Source organism: Dama dama, chromosome 5 (genome assembly GCF_033118175.1).
Source record: "Dama dama isolate Ldn47 chromosome 5, ASM3311817v1, whole genome shotgun sequence".
NCBI classification, from domain to species: Eukaryota; Metazoa; Chordata; class Mammalia; order Artiodactyla; family Cervidae; genus Dama; species Dama dama.
Window position 1 is genome coordinate 20778597 of NC_083685.1, and position 14832 is coordinate 20793428.

The window sequence follows — 14832 nt, forward strand, 5'->3', positions numbered from 1 at the left end:
ACTTTGAATAGAGAGAGCTTCTTTTCTTCCTCCCCTTCCTGGGATTGCCTCCTGGGGCCTGAACAAGCTATCTGACGCTGTAGCATCTGCTTTCTTAAGTCCCCTCCTGTCACTATGGATGCTGCTGGGAGTGCAAACCCTCCCCCCGCCCCCACACACAGAGTCCTGTCTTTACTCTTTCCACACCCTCCGAGGTCACTTCAGCACGTCAGGCTGGGATTCATACAAAGGGCCAACCAGACACATGCCCCTGCTCTTTCACCACCCCTCGTGATTAGGATCTGAATCATTACAACCCCCTCTGTCCTCTCCCCTGGGGGTGGCCAGGGATCACGTAATACGTATGCCTGGCCGAGGTACTGCGGACCACTCTCTGACTCAGGCAGTGGGGTCTGGCCAGCCACGCAGTTTGCCTGTCCCACCTGTGCTCAAGACCCTGAGCCCAGAGTTAGGTCCTCATTTGGAAGTAGAACCCAGGGGTCGGGGCTTGTCAACTCCTTGTTAACCTGTTGGCCAGTGAGGTGGGCCATGGAGGTGCCTGTGGGATGCAGAGAAGGGGTCAATAAAGCACTGGAGAAGTAAAAACCATGGGAAATTTCAAGACAGGAAACCAGAGTTGGGAAGTCAGAGGTGATGGCATTGTGTTGCCTTCATGGGGAAAGCTGTTAGCTTGTATTTTGTGTCTAAGCTGCAAGTCAATCCTGGTCCTTGTTAATAAACAGAAGAGGAACAGTGCTGACCTCATGTATCAAGGAGAAGGAAACTGTTGGTGACAACCTTCCAGATCCCTGAAGGAACAAAGAAATCCCCTCCGGAGTGGCCCTAAGACTTACCATCCACATTCTGTGACTGACCTTGCTGTTTTGTCTCCTCCCACCCCTACAGAGGCCAGTTTTCGAGATGAATGAAAATTCATCTCTTTTCCAGTTTTATCCTCTTCTGTCTGTATCACTGCTATGGCAGCACACCAGGAGATTGCTTTTGAACTATTTAATCTGTAGTAACTAAAGTTGTTAGTATGGATTGTAAATGTCTTACACAAGCTTTTACTAGAACAGTGACTGCATAGAGTAAGCCTCATGGCCTTTTACTGCAAGTTGATATTTCTGTTCAAACTCTGGGTGGATGTCAATGAGGAGCTTGGGAACTGAATCGTGATTTATGGTTTTATTAGGTGAGTCAAAGATTTTAAAGTTCCAATGACTGAGTTAACATACAAGGCGACACTTTTCTTTAAGTCTTTATTTTTTTTAATTATTTGTTTGACTATGCTAGGTGTTCTTGCGGTGGCTTCTCCTGCTGTGGAGCACGGGCTCTAGGGCGCTCGGGCTGCAGTAGATGTGGCACGTGGGCTGAGTAGCTGCAGCGCCCGGGCTCTGGAGCACGGGCTCAATAGTTGTGGCCCTTGGGCTCAGTTGCTCCGTAGCATGTGGGATCTTCCTGGATCTGGGATTGAACATGCGTTTTCTGCATTGGCAGGCGGATTCTTTACCACTGAGCCACCAGGGAAGCCCAAGGAGACATTTTGAAAACGAAAACTGAAAGTGAAGTCGCTCAGTTGTGTCCGACTCTTTGCGACCCCATGGACTGTAGCCTACCAGGGTCCTCCGTCCATGGGATTTTCCAGGCAAGAGTGCTGGAATGGGTTGCCATTTCCTTCTCCAGGGGATCTTCCCAACCCAGGGATCGAAACCAGGTCTCTCTCTGGCATTGCAGGCAGACGCATTACCGTTTGAACCACCAGGGAAGCCAAGGGAGGCATATAACTAGAGCCTGTTAGAGATTAAAGACTCAATCCTCTGATTCCTGCCTAATAATATTTCCAATTTGGGGGCTTACATTACAGAACTGTAGGAGAACTGCAACTAAATTCCTCTTTCCAAAATGCACGACTTAACATCTCTCCAGGTGCGGGTGCCCTTGATGGAGGCGCAGACCCACTTGACAGCAACGTGAGCGGCATCTGCCTGGATGTTCCCGCGCAGCTGAACATCCGCATCCTCTTCTCAGATGCTGGCGCCGTGGAAGGGATGACTCAGCAGGAGATACTTGGCGTCGAGACTAGGTATGATGGCATCGAGGCTAGGTGTGCTTTAGAGAGAGTCAGTAAAGCTTAGGGTGTGCCGAAAAACCAGGAAATAGTCATTTCGAATCTGATTGCCTTATTTACAAATTGTGATGATTAGCAACATGATTACTTGTATAAATGGAATGTGGATAAACTGGGTTTGTAATGGAAACTCATTCCCACTCACGAGTATTTGTGGGCTATGTAGAAGGGATTCTGCCAGGTATTTCAGGGCTTTCAGAGATGAATAAGGGGCTGCTTAGTGCTAGCATATTTTGAGATTTGTGAATATCAGCATACTGATCAGGGAATATAGAGATTTTGGTGACAAGATAGATAGGTTCAAATCATGGCTTTTCCAGTGTGAGCTGTGTGACCTGGGACAGTTGCCTAACCTCTTCTGAACTGTAGTTTCTTCATCGGTCAGATGGTGATAACACCTTCACATGTCAGCACTCTCACTTTTCAGTGACTGATTCCCAGTTGACATAGACTTAAGCAAAAGGAGATTTTATTGGTCCAAATTGTGAAAAGTTTGTACACAGTTAGTTCATGGTTCCTATGCGGTCAAGGGTCTTTTCCTCTTTATCTCTTGGCTCCTCCTTCCTTTGGATGGGCTTCATTCTCAGGGAAGTTTCCTCAAGAGGTGGCAAAGAAGAGCACCAGCAACTTCAGGCTTATATCGGATTAGCAAGTCCAGTGGAAAGAGGGTGCCTCCTTTCCCCATCTGTCTCAAAAATGGTCTAGGAAGACCCTCGTTGGCTCAGTTTCAGTCCTGTGCTTCATTCTGAACCAATCACTATGGCCAGGAGAGTAGACAGATCTGATTGACCGGGTGTAGGTGATGGGCACATTCCTAGGTTCAGGTGAGTCCCCTCTGGTCTGCTCAACTGAGAGTGGGAGAGGGTTAGTTCCCTCTGGGGAAAACTGGGGAAAATGGAGGTGCGATTACTAGAAGAAAGGCAAAGGGCTGCTGGGATAGGCAAAGAGGCAGCAATAACATAGAAAGCCTTCAAAAATCGTTGGCTACTGCTGCTGTTATTACTATTACACTATTGTTTGAGACAAACAGGTGATAAAACAAATGAACTTTAAAAGCACCAGTATGAAATGAGATGACGGGGGAGAGGAGAGGAGGCAGAACTGGCAGAATGCTGGTAGTTGTTGCAGCCTGTGATAGGTCCGCAAGGGTTCATTATCAGCTGTCTCAGCTTGTGTGTGCATTTGACAATTTACATACTACAAAGGGGGAAGGGTAGCACCAGTAAAACGTGAAACGTGTGTAGGAGAAGCCCAGCTCACCTTGTTGTTGTGTCAGTTACCCAGTGTTCTTAACAGACCAGAAGTGAGTGGTGGCTTTGTTGCCTGTGTGACTTTCCCTCCCAGGTTCTCCTCTGTGACCTGGCAGTTCCAGTGTGGACTGACTTGTGAGGACAAGGCTGACCTCTTCCCCATCGGCGCATCGGTCCAGTTCATTAAGATACCCGCACAGTTACCCCGTCCACTTACAAGGTAATCTGTTTGCTGACCTCAGTGACATGATCAGGAAGCAGAAAAATGTATGTTCAAAACTAAGAAGTTTAGGGACCTCCCTGGTGGTCCAGTGGTTGAGACTGCATGCTTCCACTGCAGGGGGCATGAGTTTGATCCCTGGTGGGGGGAGTAAGACCCCACATGCCACGTAGTGCTGCTGAATAAGTAAAAAACAAAAACAAACAAAAGCTTTATTTCTTTAATCAAGTTTTAAATGAGTTTTAAAAAATAATTTTATTTATTTGTTTTTGGTTGTGCTGGGTCTTCACTGCTGCTCCCGAGGACTTTTTCTAGTTGCAGAGAGTAGGGGCTGCTCTTCAGTTTTGGTTTGCGGGCTTCTTACTGCAGTGACTTCTCTTGCTACAGAGCACAGGCTTTAGGCATGTGGGCTCAGTAGCTGCAGTTCCTGGGCTCTGGAGCACAGGCTCAGTAGCTGTGGGACACGGGCTTAGTTGCTCCATGGCACATGGGGTTTTCCCTGATTAGGAATTGAACCCACATTTCCTGCACTGACAGATGGATTCTTTACCACTGGAGCCACCTTTAATCAGGTTTTGATGCAGCTCATCAAGAGCGTGCTTTGCTATCGCTATTGTAACCTTCTAAAATGTTTTGTAGATTCCAGATCAATTTTACAGAGTACGACTGTAACAGAAATGAGGTTTGTTGGCCACAACTTCTGTATCCACTGACCCAATATTATCGAGGTAGGTAAAGCCCTTTTCTGAAATGGTTATCATTATGTTACGTCAATTAAAAAACTTTTGAAAAAAGTATAAATGTCACAGGTAGCAAAGTTTTAAAAGGAAAACATGTACTGATGTTGCCATTTAGAAATGATCACTGTTTATATTTTGGCTTATTTCTACCTAGTTACCCAAAAAGTTAAGAAATAACAACATTCCTGGGTATTCCCTGGTGGTCCAGTGGTTAAGACTCTGTGCATTCACTGTAGAGGGCATGGGTTTGATCTCTGGATCCCTGATCAGGGAACTAAGATCCCATAGGCTGTATGGCTCAGCCAAGAATGCCCCCCAAGACCAAAAAAACGTTGCTTACACCGCTGTATTTAAAATGGATAACCAACAAGGTCCTACTGTGTAGCACAGAGAACTCTGCTCAATGTCATGTGGCAGCCTGGCTGGGAGGGGAGTTTAGGGGGGAATGGAATCATCTATATATGTATATATACATGTATATATGTATGGCTGAGTCCCTTTGCTGTTCACTTGAAACTATCACAACATTATTAATAGTCTGTACCCCAATACAAAATAAAAAGTTTAAAAAAATAAAATAATGATGATGATAATGACAAAAAAAAAATTGCTTAGTTTGATTCATTGTCTTGCAGGAGAGCCTTACTCTCAGTGTGTTGCCAAGAGCTTACTACTGGTTTCCTTCATCATATTAGCTGTATTCCTCAGTAACCCCTGGATCAGAATACACAAAGATTAGAATTCAACTACCGTCTGACTTCTTACAGATCATCAGCTTCTACGTCAGGGATTTGTTGTCCTCCTGTGTGCCTCTCTGTAAAATCTTAATAAATGAAATGTTTTATTTTTAATAGAAAATTTTATTAAGTGCTCCACAAATTAAGTTCACGTATGTGGCTATCCAAACATTCAAAGCAATTCAGAGTGGGTGTTCTCACTGATGCACCAGAGTGAGCAAAATGCATGAGAGGGTCAACTGTGTCAATAAGTGTGATTAGGAACTTTAGTTCATCACAGATTATGAAAGTCATAGGAGTTTTGGTCCAAATGTTATTCCTACCACAGAGAGTCAGTCTTTGAATTTTTTATATATTTCTGTTGAAATGATAAGTTTCCACTATTCCTAAGAAAGGATTAGAAATGCATTGAAGTCTGTTGACTTAAAAAATATTCACAACCTCAAAGTTGACAGTTGTTTTATTTGGTGGGGATTTTTAGGACTTCAAGCCGGGAAGATACTGTCCCAAATGACCCTGAGAGAACTACTGTGAGGAGGTGAGGAGAGGAGTCACATTATATAGAAGTTTTGCAACAAAGGGCAAATAGATGGAACATCAAACGATTGTTGTTAATTAAAACCAGATATCCCAAGTTAAGGGATTTTGCACTTTTCTATGTATGGGAAGATGCAGGAGTCTGGGCCCACTGAAATCATTCCTTTCAAATGTACATCAGCTATATAGAGCCACTCTGCTGTGTTTTTAGACTTCCCGGGTGACTCAGTGATAAAGAATCTACCTGCTGATGCAGGAGACCCAGGAGACATGGTTCGATCCCTGGGTCGGGAAGATCTCCTGGAGTAGGAAGTGGCAAACCACTCCATTATTCTTGCCTGGAAAGTTTCATGGATAGAGGAGCCTGGTGGGCTACAGTTTGCAATCCACTGGGCTGCAAAGAGTTAGATATGACTGAGCATGCATGCACATTCTGTGTTTTTGCATCCTGAGGTTGCTTTCCTGAGGGCTTACCATAGGGAGTGGCCATAGTCTTGATGACTGCTACATCGCAGGTGTTCTCTGCCTTCCTGAATTCCCTAGCTCACCATCTCACATTGGAGGGCTGCAATTGCTGATGACTGTGATATCTTTCTCCAGGAGATCTTTGATATGGCAGGAAATACTCCATTTCTGAAGTCTTAAAAAGTGTGTGTAATAACGAAAATCCAAAAAATGGATGAGGCAAAATGTAGGGGTTAGGGGAAAGGACCTAACGTAGGAGGTAAGTAAAACAAAACCAGGAGTGAACACAAGCCCATGAAAAAATCTGCCAACAACCTTGCATTTAGTAAAGGTAGGTCCCTAATATAGTCTTCAGTTTGCCAAAAGTCCAAAATTTGATTAGCTATAGGAATCATGGGAACCATTGATTAAAAAATAATCTGGCTTTCAATGAAGTACAGTTTTTCCTAGTTGAGTCTTGAGAGAAATTCCTCCTTGGGCCTCTTACAAAGGGACAGACAGCACGATGCAGCATGGGGAGGGGGGCAGAGCGGCTGTCTCCAGCCACAGCCATGTGGCCGCGTTGCCACCTCCAGTGAGGTTTCTTGGTGGGCTAGATAAATTTAGTCATGTTTCAGATGGACTTTGTGCACCGTGGGTAAATGGAATTTTCTAAAGCAATTCTCTTCTCTGAGTTCTGAGCATCTCTTGACATCCTGGTGCTATGTACAATGTGTTGTTGCATCTTTTTTTTTTTTTTTTGTCCACACCATGTGGCTTGTGTGGTTCTGTTTCCGCAACCAGGGATCAAACCCATGCACTATGAACTACTGTTTTGTAATACAATGAGAAATGGAATATTTTGTGCCATATCAGTAAACAAAGGATGTCACAGTGATCAGTGATTGCAGCTACCATGACTGGTGAGCCCCAAGGGAACTCAGGAAGGAAAGAATATCTGCCACCTAGAAACCCTCAGATTGTAGCCACTCCCTACGGTGGAGCCCTGAGGAATCTCAGAATATGATGTGAAATAGAGTGTTTCCTGCCATATCCGTAAATAAAGATGTCACAGTTAATAGCGATTGCAGCCCTATCAGGTGTGAGCTGTTGAGCCCTAAGGGAATTCAGGAAGAAGGAGAATACCTGCTATCTAACAGCCAAAACTGTGGCCGCTCCCTGTGGTGAGGACCAAGGAAAGGAAGCTAAGGATGTGAAAACAGGATACTGGCCCCAGATAGGTGAGATGTACATGAAAGGAATGGTTTCAGTGAGCCCAGACTCTTGCATCTTGCCATACATAGAAAATCACTAAATTCCTTAACTTCAGATATCTGTTTTTTCTTAATTAACAATAATCTTTTGATGTTCAGACTACCTTCCCCTTGTTGCAAACTTCTATATAACCTGACTCCTCCCCCTGCTCCCCAGAACCGTTCTCTCAGGGTCACTTGAGATGCTGTCTCCTGGGCTTGAAGTCCTAAAAATTCCCACCAAATAAAACATAACTCTCCACTTTTAGGTTGTGAATACTTTTTTTAAAGTCCACAACATCATGGAAACACTGAATTTCTCCCCACTCTGCTGCACTCTTTCTTTTTTTTTTTTTGCACTCTTTCTTAGATGTGGATCTCTGTGGGTTGAGGTGATTACACCTGCTAGGAACTGAAAATTGTCTTTTATTAAAGCAAAGGAAATACCCAACTGATTGGTTCTTTGCAGTGAGTGATTCAGAGTCTTTCCCTGGCAGTTAGCATAACTAGCTCTGTGAAGTTAATGTAAAATTTCCAAATGACAGGGAATTTAGCCTGATTTTGTGGGCTTTGTTAGGGTGATTTTGCGCTTGAGAAAGGGAAAACTCACTTTGACAGTAGAAGGGGATTAGGGTCAGAGCAAACCCAGGTCTCTTGCATTGTAGGCAGATTGTTTACAATTTGAGCTACAGGGAAGACCTTACTATATAGTTTATATGTTCATATATGCATTTGGGAAGTATTGAACGACTACTGCCCTGAACCCTGGAGATACCAAGGCAGTATCCCTTGTCTGGTAGACTTGTTGACTGAAACAAAACAAAAAATCTTCAACACAACTCTGAAAGTTGAGAGTTATGTTTTGTTTGGGGATCTTACTGAGGGCTATAGCTCAGGAACACAGCCTCTCAGATTGCTGTGAAACTGAAAAAGGTAAGGGAGAAGCCAGGATGTACAAGAGTTTTTGTCGAAGGAAAAAAACCATGTAGTTGAACATCAAAAGATTACTGTAATCACAAAGAACAGCCATCACAAGTTAATGATTTTTAGCGCTTCTGTTGACAAGTCCAAGCTTGCCCTGCTTGCCTCATGACAGGCCAATGAATTGGAGACAGGCGTTGAAGCAAGGAATATGACATTTTGGAAAGCTGGCTGATGGAGAAGATGGCAGACTAATGTCTCAAAATAACCACCTTGTCCAGGTCTGGATGCCAGGTTCTTTTATAGTAGACCAGAGAGAGAGGCCATGAGGAACTAAAGTCAAAAGGCAGAATAGAGAAGGAAAAGCAATGAGGAAGTCAAGTAAAAAGGGCCATCAAGCTTGCAGTACATGTTGGGGAACAGCCAGCCTCAGGAAGGGATGTGTTAATCTTTTTCTCACAGCCATTCACAGGTGTGCAGGGTCAGAGTCTCTCTTTGAGCTGAACAAAGGCACTTTAGTTTAACAGGCAGAGGGGTAGCGTCCTCTGAGGCAGGCCATTTTGTATGATTATAATAACAGCAATGAAAAGCAAGTCAAAGAAACAGTTGAAACATGAAGTCAGAATTGGTTCTTCTCTGCAACACTTTTCCATGCTTGGGAAGGTAGAAGAGTCTGGGCTCACGGAAATTATTCCTTAGATATGCATCTTATCTATTTAGGACCGGTAACTTGTTTTTCTCCTTTCTGAATCCCCTCAGGATGAACCCTTGGGGGTGGCTGCAGTGGCTAATGGCTTGATGGCTGTGACATCCTTTGCTTACTGAAATGGCGGGCGATTTTTATTTTTTTGTCCAGGAAGTTTTACATTCTACTGGGGGAAAACTGGAAATAAACATAGACAAGATAATGTCAGACAGTGGTAGGTGCTATGGAGAAAATAAAACAGGACTGCCTAGGGTGGGGTGGTTGGGACACTTCTGCTAGTGGTCAGGACCAGCTTCTTAGAAGCAGTGACATTTGAGCTGAGACTTGTAGGAGCTAATCTTGAGAAGGTCCTGGAGAAAGGTGTTCTAGGCAGAGAGAAGGGAAGAGTCAGCAAGTTCAAGCGCACCAACCTGGAAAAACAAAGAAGGCAGGTAGGTGGGTGGGGTGGAGACCAGTTCTTGGGGAAGGCAGAGGTTAGACCCAGTGGTGTGTCTGCTGGCCCTGGTAAGAAGTTTGAACTTTATTCGAAACGCAGTGGGAGAAGTCAGAAGATTTTTAAGTAAGCTCACATCCGGTTTTCGTGTTTGTCAGAGATCTCTGTAGCTGCTGTGTGCAGGATCCTAGCAAGAGCAGTCTGGCACCAGACCCTGTTTTGTCTGCACAGGGGCCAGGACCCCAAAGAAAAACACCACACGGGGTGTAATACCGTTGATAAGAAATGTCCTAATAGGCAGATCTATGGAGAAAAGGTTGTCTAGTGGTTGTCGGGAGCTAGGGGATAAGAAGGGGACTGACTGGAACTGAGCAGGAGAAATCTTTATGGGGTTGATGGAAACGTTCTCAAATTGATCCCGACGCTGAACTCTGAAACTTTACTAAAAATCACAAAATTGTACTACCCTAGTCGGGTGAACTTTCTGGCACGTAAAATCAACAAAACTCCTCCTATAAAGCTGTGAACAGCAGAGAAAACGGCAGCTTTTGGTCAGGTTGGGGCTGAGTTCCTGAATCCCCCGCATTGACGCGGGGTTAGCGCCAGTTGGCCCCGCAGCAGCCATCGGCCGCAACTCCTGACGCCATTGGTCGGCCGGCGGGGGTCGTGCGCGCGCGCGCGCGTGTGGGGGCGGAACCGGAACCGGCTGTAGCCGAGGGGGCGGGGCCTCGAGGGTGGCCTTGGCGGCGGCCGGAGCGACGGCCGTGGTGGCTGGACTGGGGACAGCTGGTATAGCCCGGAGCTCCATGGTTCGGAGCCCGGCCAGGCCGCAGGAGAAGCTCGATTCCCGGGTCACCCCGGCTGACCGTGTGGGCCCGCGCAGCCCAGAGCCGCCGGCGCCCGTCGGGTCCCGCGGGGGGGCGCGGGCCGGTCCGCCATGGGGTCCCTGTTCCGGAGCGAGACCATGTGCCTGGCGCAGCTCTTCCTGCAGTCCGGCACGGCCTACGAGTGCCTCAGCATCCTGGGCGAGAAGGGCCTGGTCGAGTTCCGAGACGTGAGTGTCGCCCGGGAGATGCGGGCTGTCGCTCCCTGCCAAGCTCCCTCATTGCACCTTTAGCTCGGGCCTCCTTCCCCGCGGGCTCCTGGGCAGGGGCGCCCATTTCCCAGAAGGGGAAGCTGAGGTCCACTTTCCGGCCAGAGCTTCCGCAGAGCGGGGCCCGAGCCCAGGGTCGCCGGATGTCTGGTCCGCGGCCGCCCTGGCTGGGTTAGTTAGGAACGCTTGTCTTCATCAGCTCGGGTCGTACCGTCCGATGCTTCGGAGCCAGGCACTGGGCTACTTAAGCTGGAGGACAAATCTGTTAAGGCCTCTTGAAGCCCTTCTGGAACTTATGGGGACGGGGAGGAGGGGAGGAATATTAAGTAATGATACGTAAACGGGAATACGTTTTGCTGTACCGACAATAAAAGGGGATGGTAAGATGGTGCCTCCGGTAGGGGCCGACAGGGAAGCCTCTCTGAGGAGGTGTCTTTGGGCCGAGCCAGCCCTGGGAAGTTCTGGGGGACACGGACCCAGGTGGAGGGAACAGGAAGAGCCAGGAGCCTGAATTAGGAATGAACTTGGTGTAAGCTCTCTGGCGGCGGGATTTTTTGTCGTTCACTGTTACCTGGCGATGTATTGATACATACAACTATCTCGTACGGAATAGGAGTAGAGTCAGAATTTGTTGAAAGGGAGCTGTCCCCCCAACAAGTAGTAATAAACACTTGTTTTATATATCTGTTTATTTGTTTATTGTTTGGCTCCACCATGGACTGTCAACCCCTGGGGGTAAGAGTCTTGTTCATTCCTGATTCCTAAGTACAGCCCCTGACTTTGTGGGCATTAATAGGCATTTGTGGAATGAATGAACAAGCTTGTATCAAGTGCTTGCTGAGTTTGGTGCTGGAGACTCAGGGGCGAGCAGGATGGACAAAGTCCCTGTGTTTTTGTTGCTCGCAATCTGGGAGGAGTTAACAACACACTCTGATTATAAGCTGTAATAAGTGCCATGCAGGAAAAAACAGTGTGAAAAGCAGATTATGAGGCAGGACCTGGCTGATTGAGCTCAAAGCCACTTGAGTGAACATTTTATTTCTTGGGGCCCACCTTTCATCGCCTGTGGTTTCCTTTCATCTTTCTGACGGCGCTTTAGTTTCAAGAGGGAACTCTTCTACCCAATATTTGATATCAGCGATTCTGAGGTTGATCCCCCAAGGCAATTGCAAGGTCAGGGAGAAACTCCTGAATGACAGGTGAGGCTGCAGAGAGGGCCCGACTTGTCCTGGTTCTTGGAGCCACGTGGGCTTCAGCACATGATGCCCACTCTCCTGGCACGGGCTGCGCTGAACTGTGAATAAGGAGCCCCCGAGAGATTCAGGAAAGAGTTGTTTGAGAAGCAGGCTCACTTCTTTATCGTAGATTTTTTCCATCCTGTTAGTCCTCAGGCCAGGAGACTTCAGTCAAACTGAAGTCTTAGAGGTTTGAACAAATGCTCTAATTACTGTGAAGATTCAAGTTTTGTTGATTGCCATTACATTAGGTAGTAGAGGACGCTTGAGATTCTTCTAAACTGAAAATCAGGGAAAGAAAAAGAAAGTGCTGTTCATCTTTTTCACAAGTGCAATAAAGTGGAAATGCTCACATTGTGTGATGCTCGGTGTTCAGAGCGCAGGGGTGTATGTGTGTCTGTCTTCGGGATGGCTGTCAAGCAGCTAGAGCAGAGAGCTCCATCATACCTGACTCTTTCTGTTCCCTTCTGGAGTTTCTTACTGACTTTGTGCTCACTGGGTGGGATCACTGACACCAGTCTTTTCTGGCTCGTGCAGGTGGGAGGGTTTCCCTCTTTTCTTTTAGCGATCCTTCTAAGGGCGGAGAGGCAGGACCAGAGTTTCTGCAATGATAGCCAAAGAGAAGACCTGGAAAAGAAAGGTGATTCAACTCACCAGTAGGACTCAGTGAAGGGCAAGGCTGTCCCACTTTTCTAAGGGTCTGGAGTCTGAGGACAGTGTTTACCTTTTGTCCGTTAGGATCACAGGTGTGGATACTGGTGAAAACAGCACCAGGTAGCCTCTGCTGGGTTTTCTAGATTAATTATTAGTCTTAAAATGAATCTGTGTTAAAATGTACTTCATAGCATTAGCTTGGGACTAAGGTGCTGTTGCCACCTAAAAAGAAAATAGAAGCTAAACTTCACACAAGAAACCACACAATAGAAAAAAACCAGTTAACATGCTGTGTAAGCAGGTGATGGCGGATGTCATATCCAGTCACTTGTGCGTTGTTGCCGCAGAAGTTTGCCTCTTCATGAAGATCCTACTATTTGTGGAACCCTGGTGTCCGATTTGAGTTCACTAGTGTTTAATATTGAAGAAAAAGACATCAAAACTGAGAAGCCGTGTCATTCATAGACAGCTTTTGATGGGTGGCTTCCTCTGCTCATTCTTAGTTCTAACCAGATAGAGGGTATCTGAATCACTAGAAACTTGAAAGTGGTTACTAGTTTGGATTAGTGCGACTTCCAGAAATGAGTGCAAATGTGACAAACAGAAGTGAGATTAGAATTTTTGTCTTTCTTCTGGTTAGTTCTTTATAGAAGTTTGGAAAACTGAACAAGAACTGAGGCTTTACGGGAGATATTCTCAGGTTGTTCAAGCAGCTTCATGCCACGCTGTTTCTAATTCTCCATTTTGAGAGTGCCCCATGCCAGATGGGCTTCCATTGTGGCTCAGCTGGTGAAGAATCTGCCTGCAATGTGGGAGACCTGGGTTCGATCTCTGGATTTGAAAGATCCCCTGGATAAGGGAAAGGCTACCCACTCCAGTATTCTGGCCTGGAGAATTCCATGGACTGTATAGTCCATGGGGTGGCAAAGAGTCGTACACGACTGAGCAACTTTCACTTTCCAACCCATATGACGCTGCGTGGAGTAAACTTAAAATTCTTGCCCCATGTGCCTTTCAATGTAAATAATTACTGTAATTTAAAAAGTTGTGATGGTAATATATGTCCACTGTGGGAAATTTGGAAAACCTAAGATAATAACTTCCATGATCCCATTAGCTAGAAATAAACACTTTACCATTTTGGTTAACATTGGCCAAACATTGTTTTTCTAATAATATTTTTTAATGTACATGCACAGATATTTTTATATAGTTGGAGCCACATTAATAATGTGTGCACGTGTGTGTGCTCAGTTGTGTCTGACTCTTTGTCACCCCATGGACTGTAGCCTGCCAGGCTCCTCCGTCCATGGGATTTCCCAAGGAAGAATACTGGAGTGGGTTGCCATTTTCTCCTCCAAGGGATCTTCCCGACCCAGGTGTCAGACCTGCATCTCCTGCGTCGGCAGGTGGATTCTTCACCACTGTATCACCTGGGAAGCCCCACACTGATAATATGTTTAATCTCCTTCTTCCCACACACAAGTTGTGATTAATTTCCTCATTTTATTAAATATTCTTTTATAATATTTTTTGTTGTTTTAAGCTTTGTTTGCTAAGATATTAAGTAGAGGGAAGAGTATATGGAAACAGTGAATGCCTATATACCCATAATATAAACCCATGGCGGGAATTCCCTAGTGATCCGGTGGTTAGGATTTGGTGCTTTTACTGTCAGGACCCCAGAAAGCCATATGGTGCAAAAAAGAAAAAAAAAAGAAAACTCCCATCAGACGAGATCATTTTGAAGCAAATCCCAGATATATTATTCCATTCATAAATATTTCAATAAGTACCTCTAAAAGATAAGGACACTAAAAAGATACCATTATCATACCTAAATTTTTTAATAACAATTTCTTAATATAATCAAATACCTAGTCATTTAAAACGTCATTTTTAATAAATGTATAGTAATCAATTATATTACTGACCCATAATTTTTATACAACTTTATTGATGTGTATCATAAAGTTCACCTGCTGCAAGTGTACAATTTGTTGGTTTTTAGAAAATTTTCTGAGTACTGTGTCCATTGCCACAAGCCAGTTTTAGAACATGACATCATCCCAGTAAGGTCCCTTATGCTCATTTACAGGTCATCCCCCTCGTCATTCTAAGACCCAGGCAATCACTCATCTACTTTCTGCCTCTAGGTTTTCCTTTCCTGGACATTTCTTAGAAATGGAGTTGCACAATATGTGGTCCTTTGTGTCGTCTTTCATTTGCATCTTATTTCTGGGTATCTCCTCCCTGATATTGATGTATTGTTTTTTTCCCCCTCTTTTTACTGCTAGTATTCCACAGTGTGGATTTAGACTATGATTTCCTTAGCCAATTTTCCATGGTCAATAGTTTTTTCTCTATCCTTGAAGTTGATCCTCTTCTGCATACATTTTTGTCTGTATCCATGGTTTTTTCTTTTAAGTTGAGTTTCTTCATGGGATCGTTCTGGACTAGAGGATATTTTTCAGGCTTTTTAAAAAAATCTGTTTTAAT

The 14832-nt window shown here is 45.2% G+C and overlaps 2 protein-coding genes across 4 annotated transcripts in view; both read left to right on the forward strand.

The window, feature by feature from the left end:
- The window catches only part of TCTN2 (tectonic family member 2), a 30937-nt gene extending 25743 nt beyond the window's left edge, over positions 1-5194 (forward strand). For 2 of the 3 annotated variants that reach the window (XM_061142073.1, XM_061142074.1), the window contains 4 exons: positions 1909-2065; positions 3455-3580; positions 4220-4308; positions 4956-5193. In XM_061142073.1, the coding sequence (XP_060998056.1) occupies positions 1909-2065; positions 3455-3580; positions 4220-4308; positions 4956-5059 (476 nt within the window). In that variant the 3' untranslated portion in view covers positions 5060-5193. Of the gene's footprint in view, positions 1-1908; positions 2066-3454; positions 3581-4219; positions 4309-4955 lie in introns of all 3 variants that reach the window. The other variant, XM_061142072.1, reaches the window with a different exon arrangement.
- A 4920-nt stretch (positions 5195-10114) lies between these two features.
- ATP6V0A2 (ATPase H+ transporting V0 subunit a2) overlaps positions 10115-14832 on the forward strand; it is a 40397-nt gene continuing 35679 nt past the window's right edge. The window contains exon 1 of the mRNA XM_061142075.1: positions 10115-10405. Within this exon, the coding sequence (XP_060998058.1) occupies positions 10289-10405 (117 nt within the window). The 5' untranslated portion in view covers positions 10115-10288. The remainder of the gene's footprint in view (positions 10406-14832) is intronic.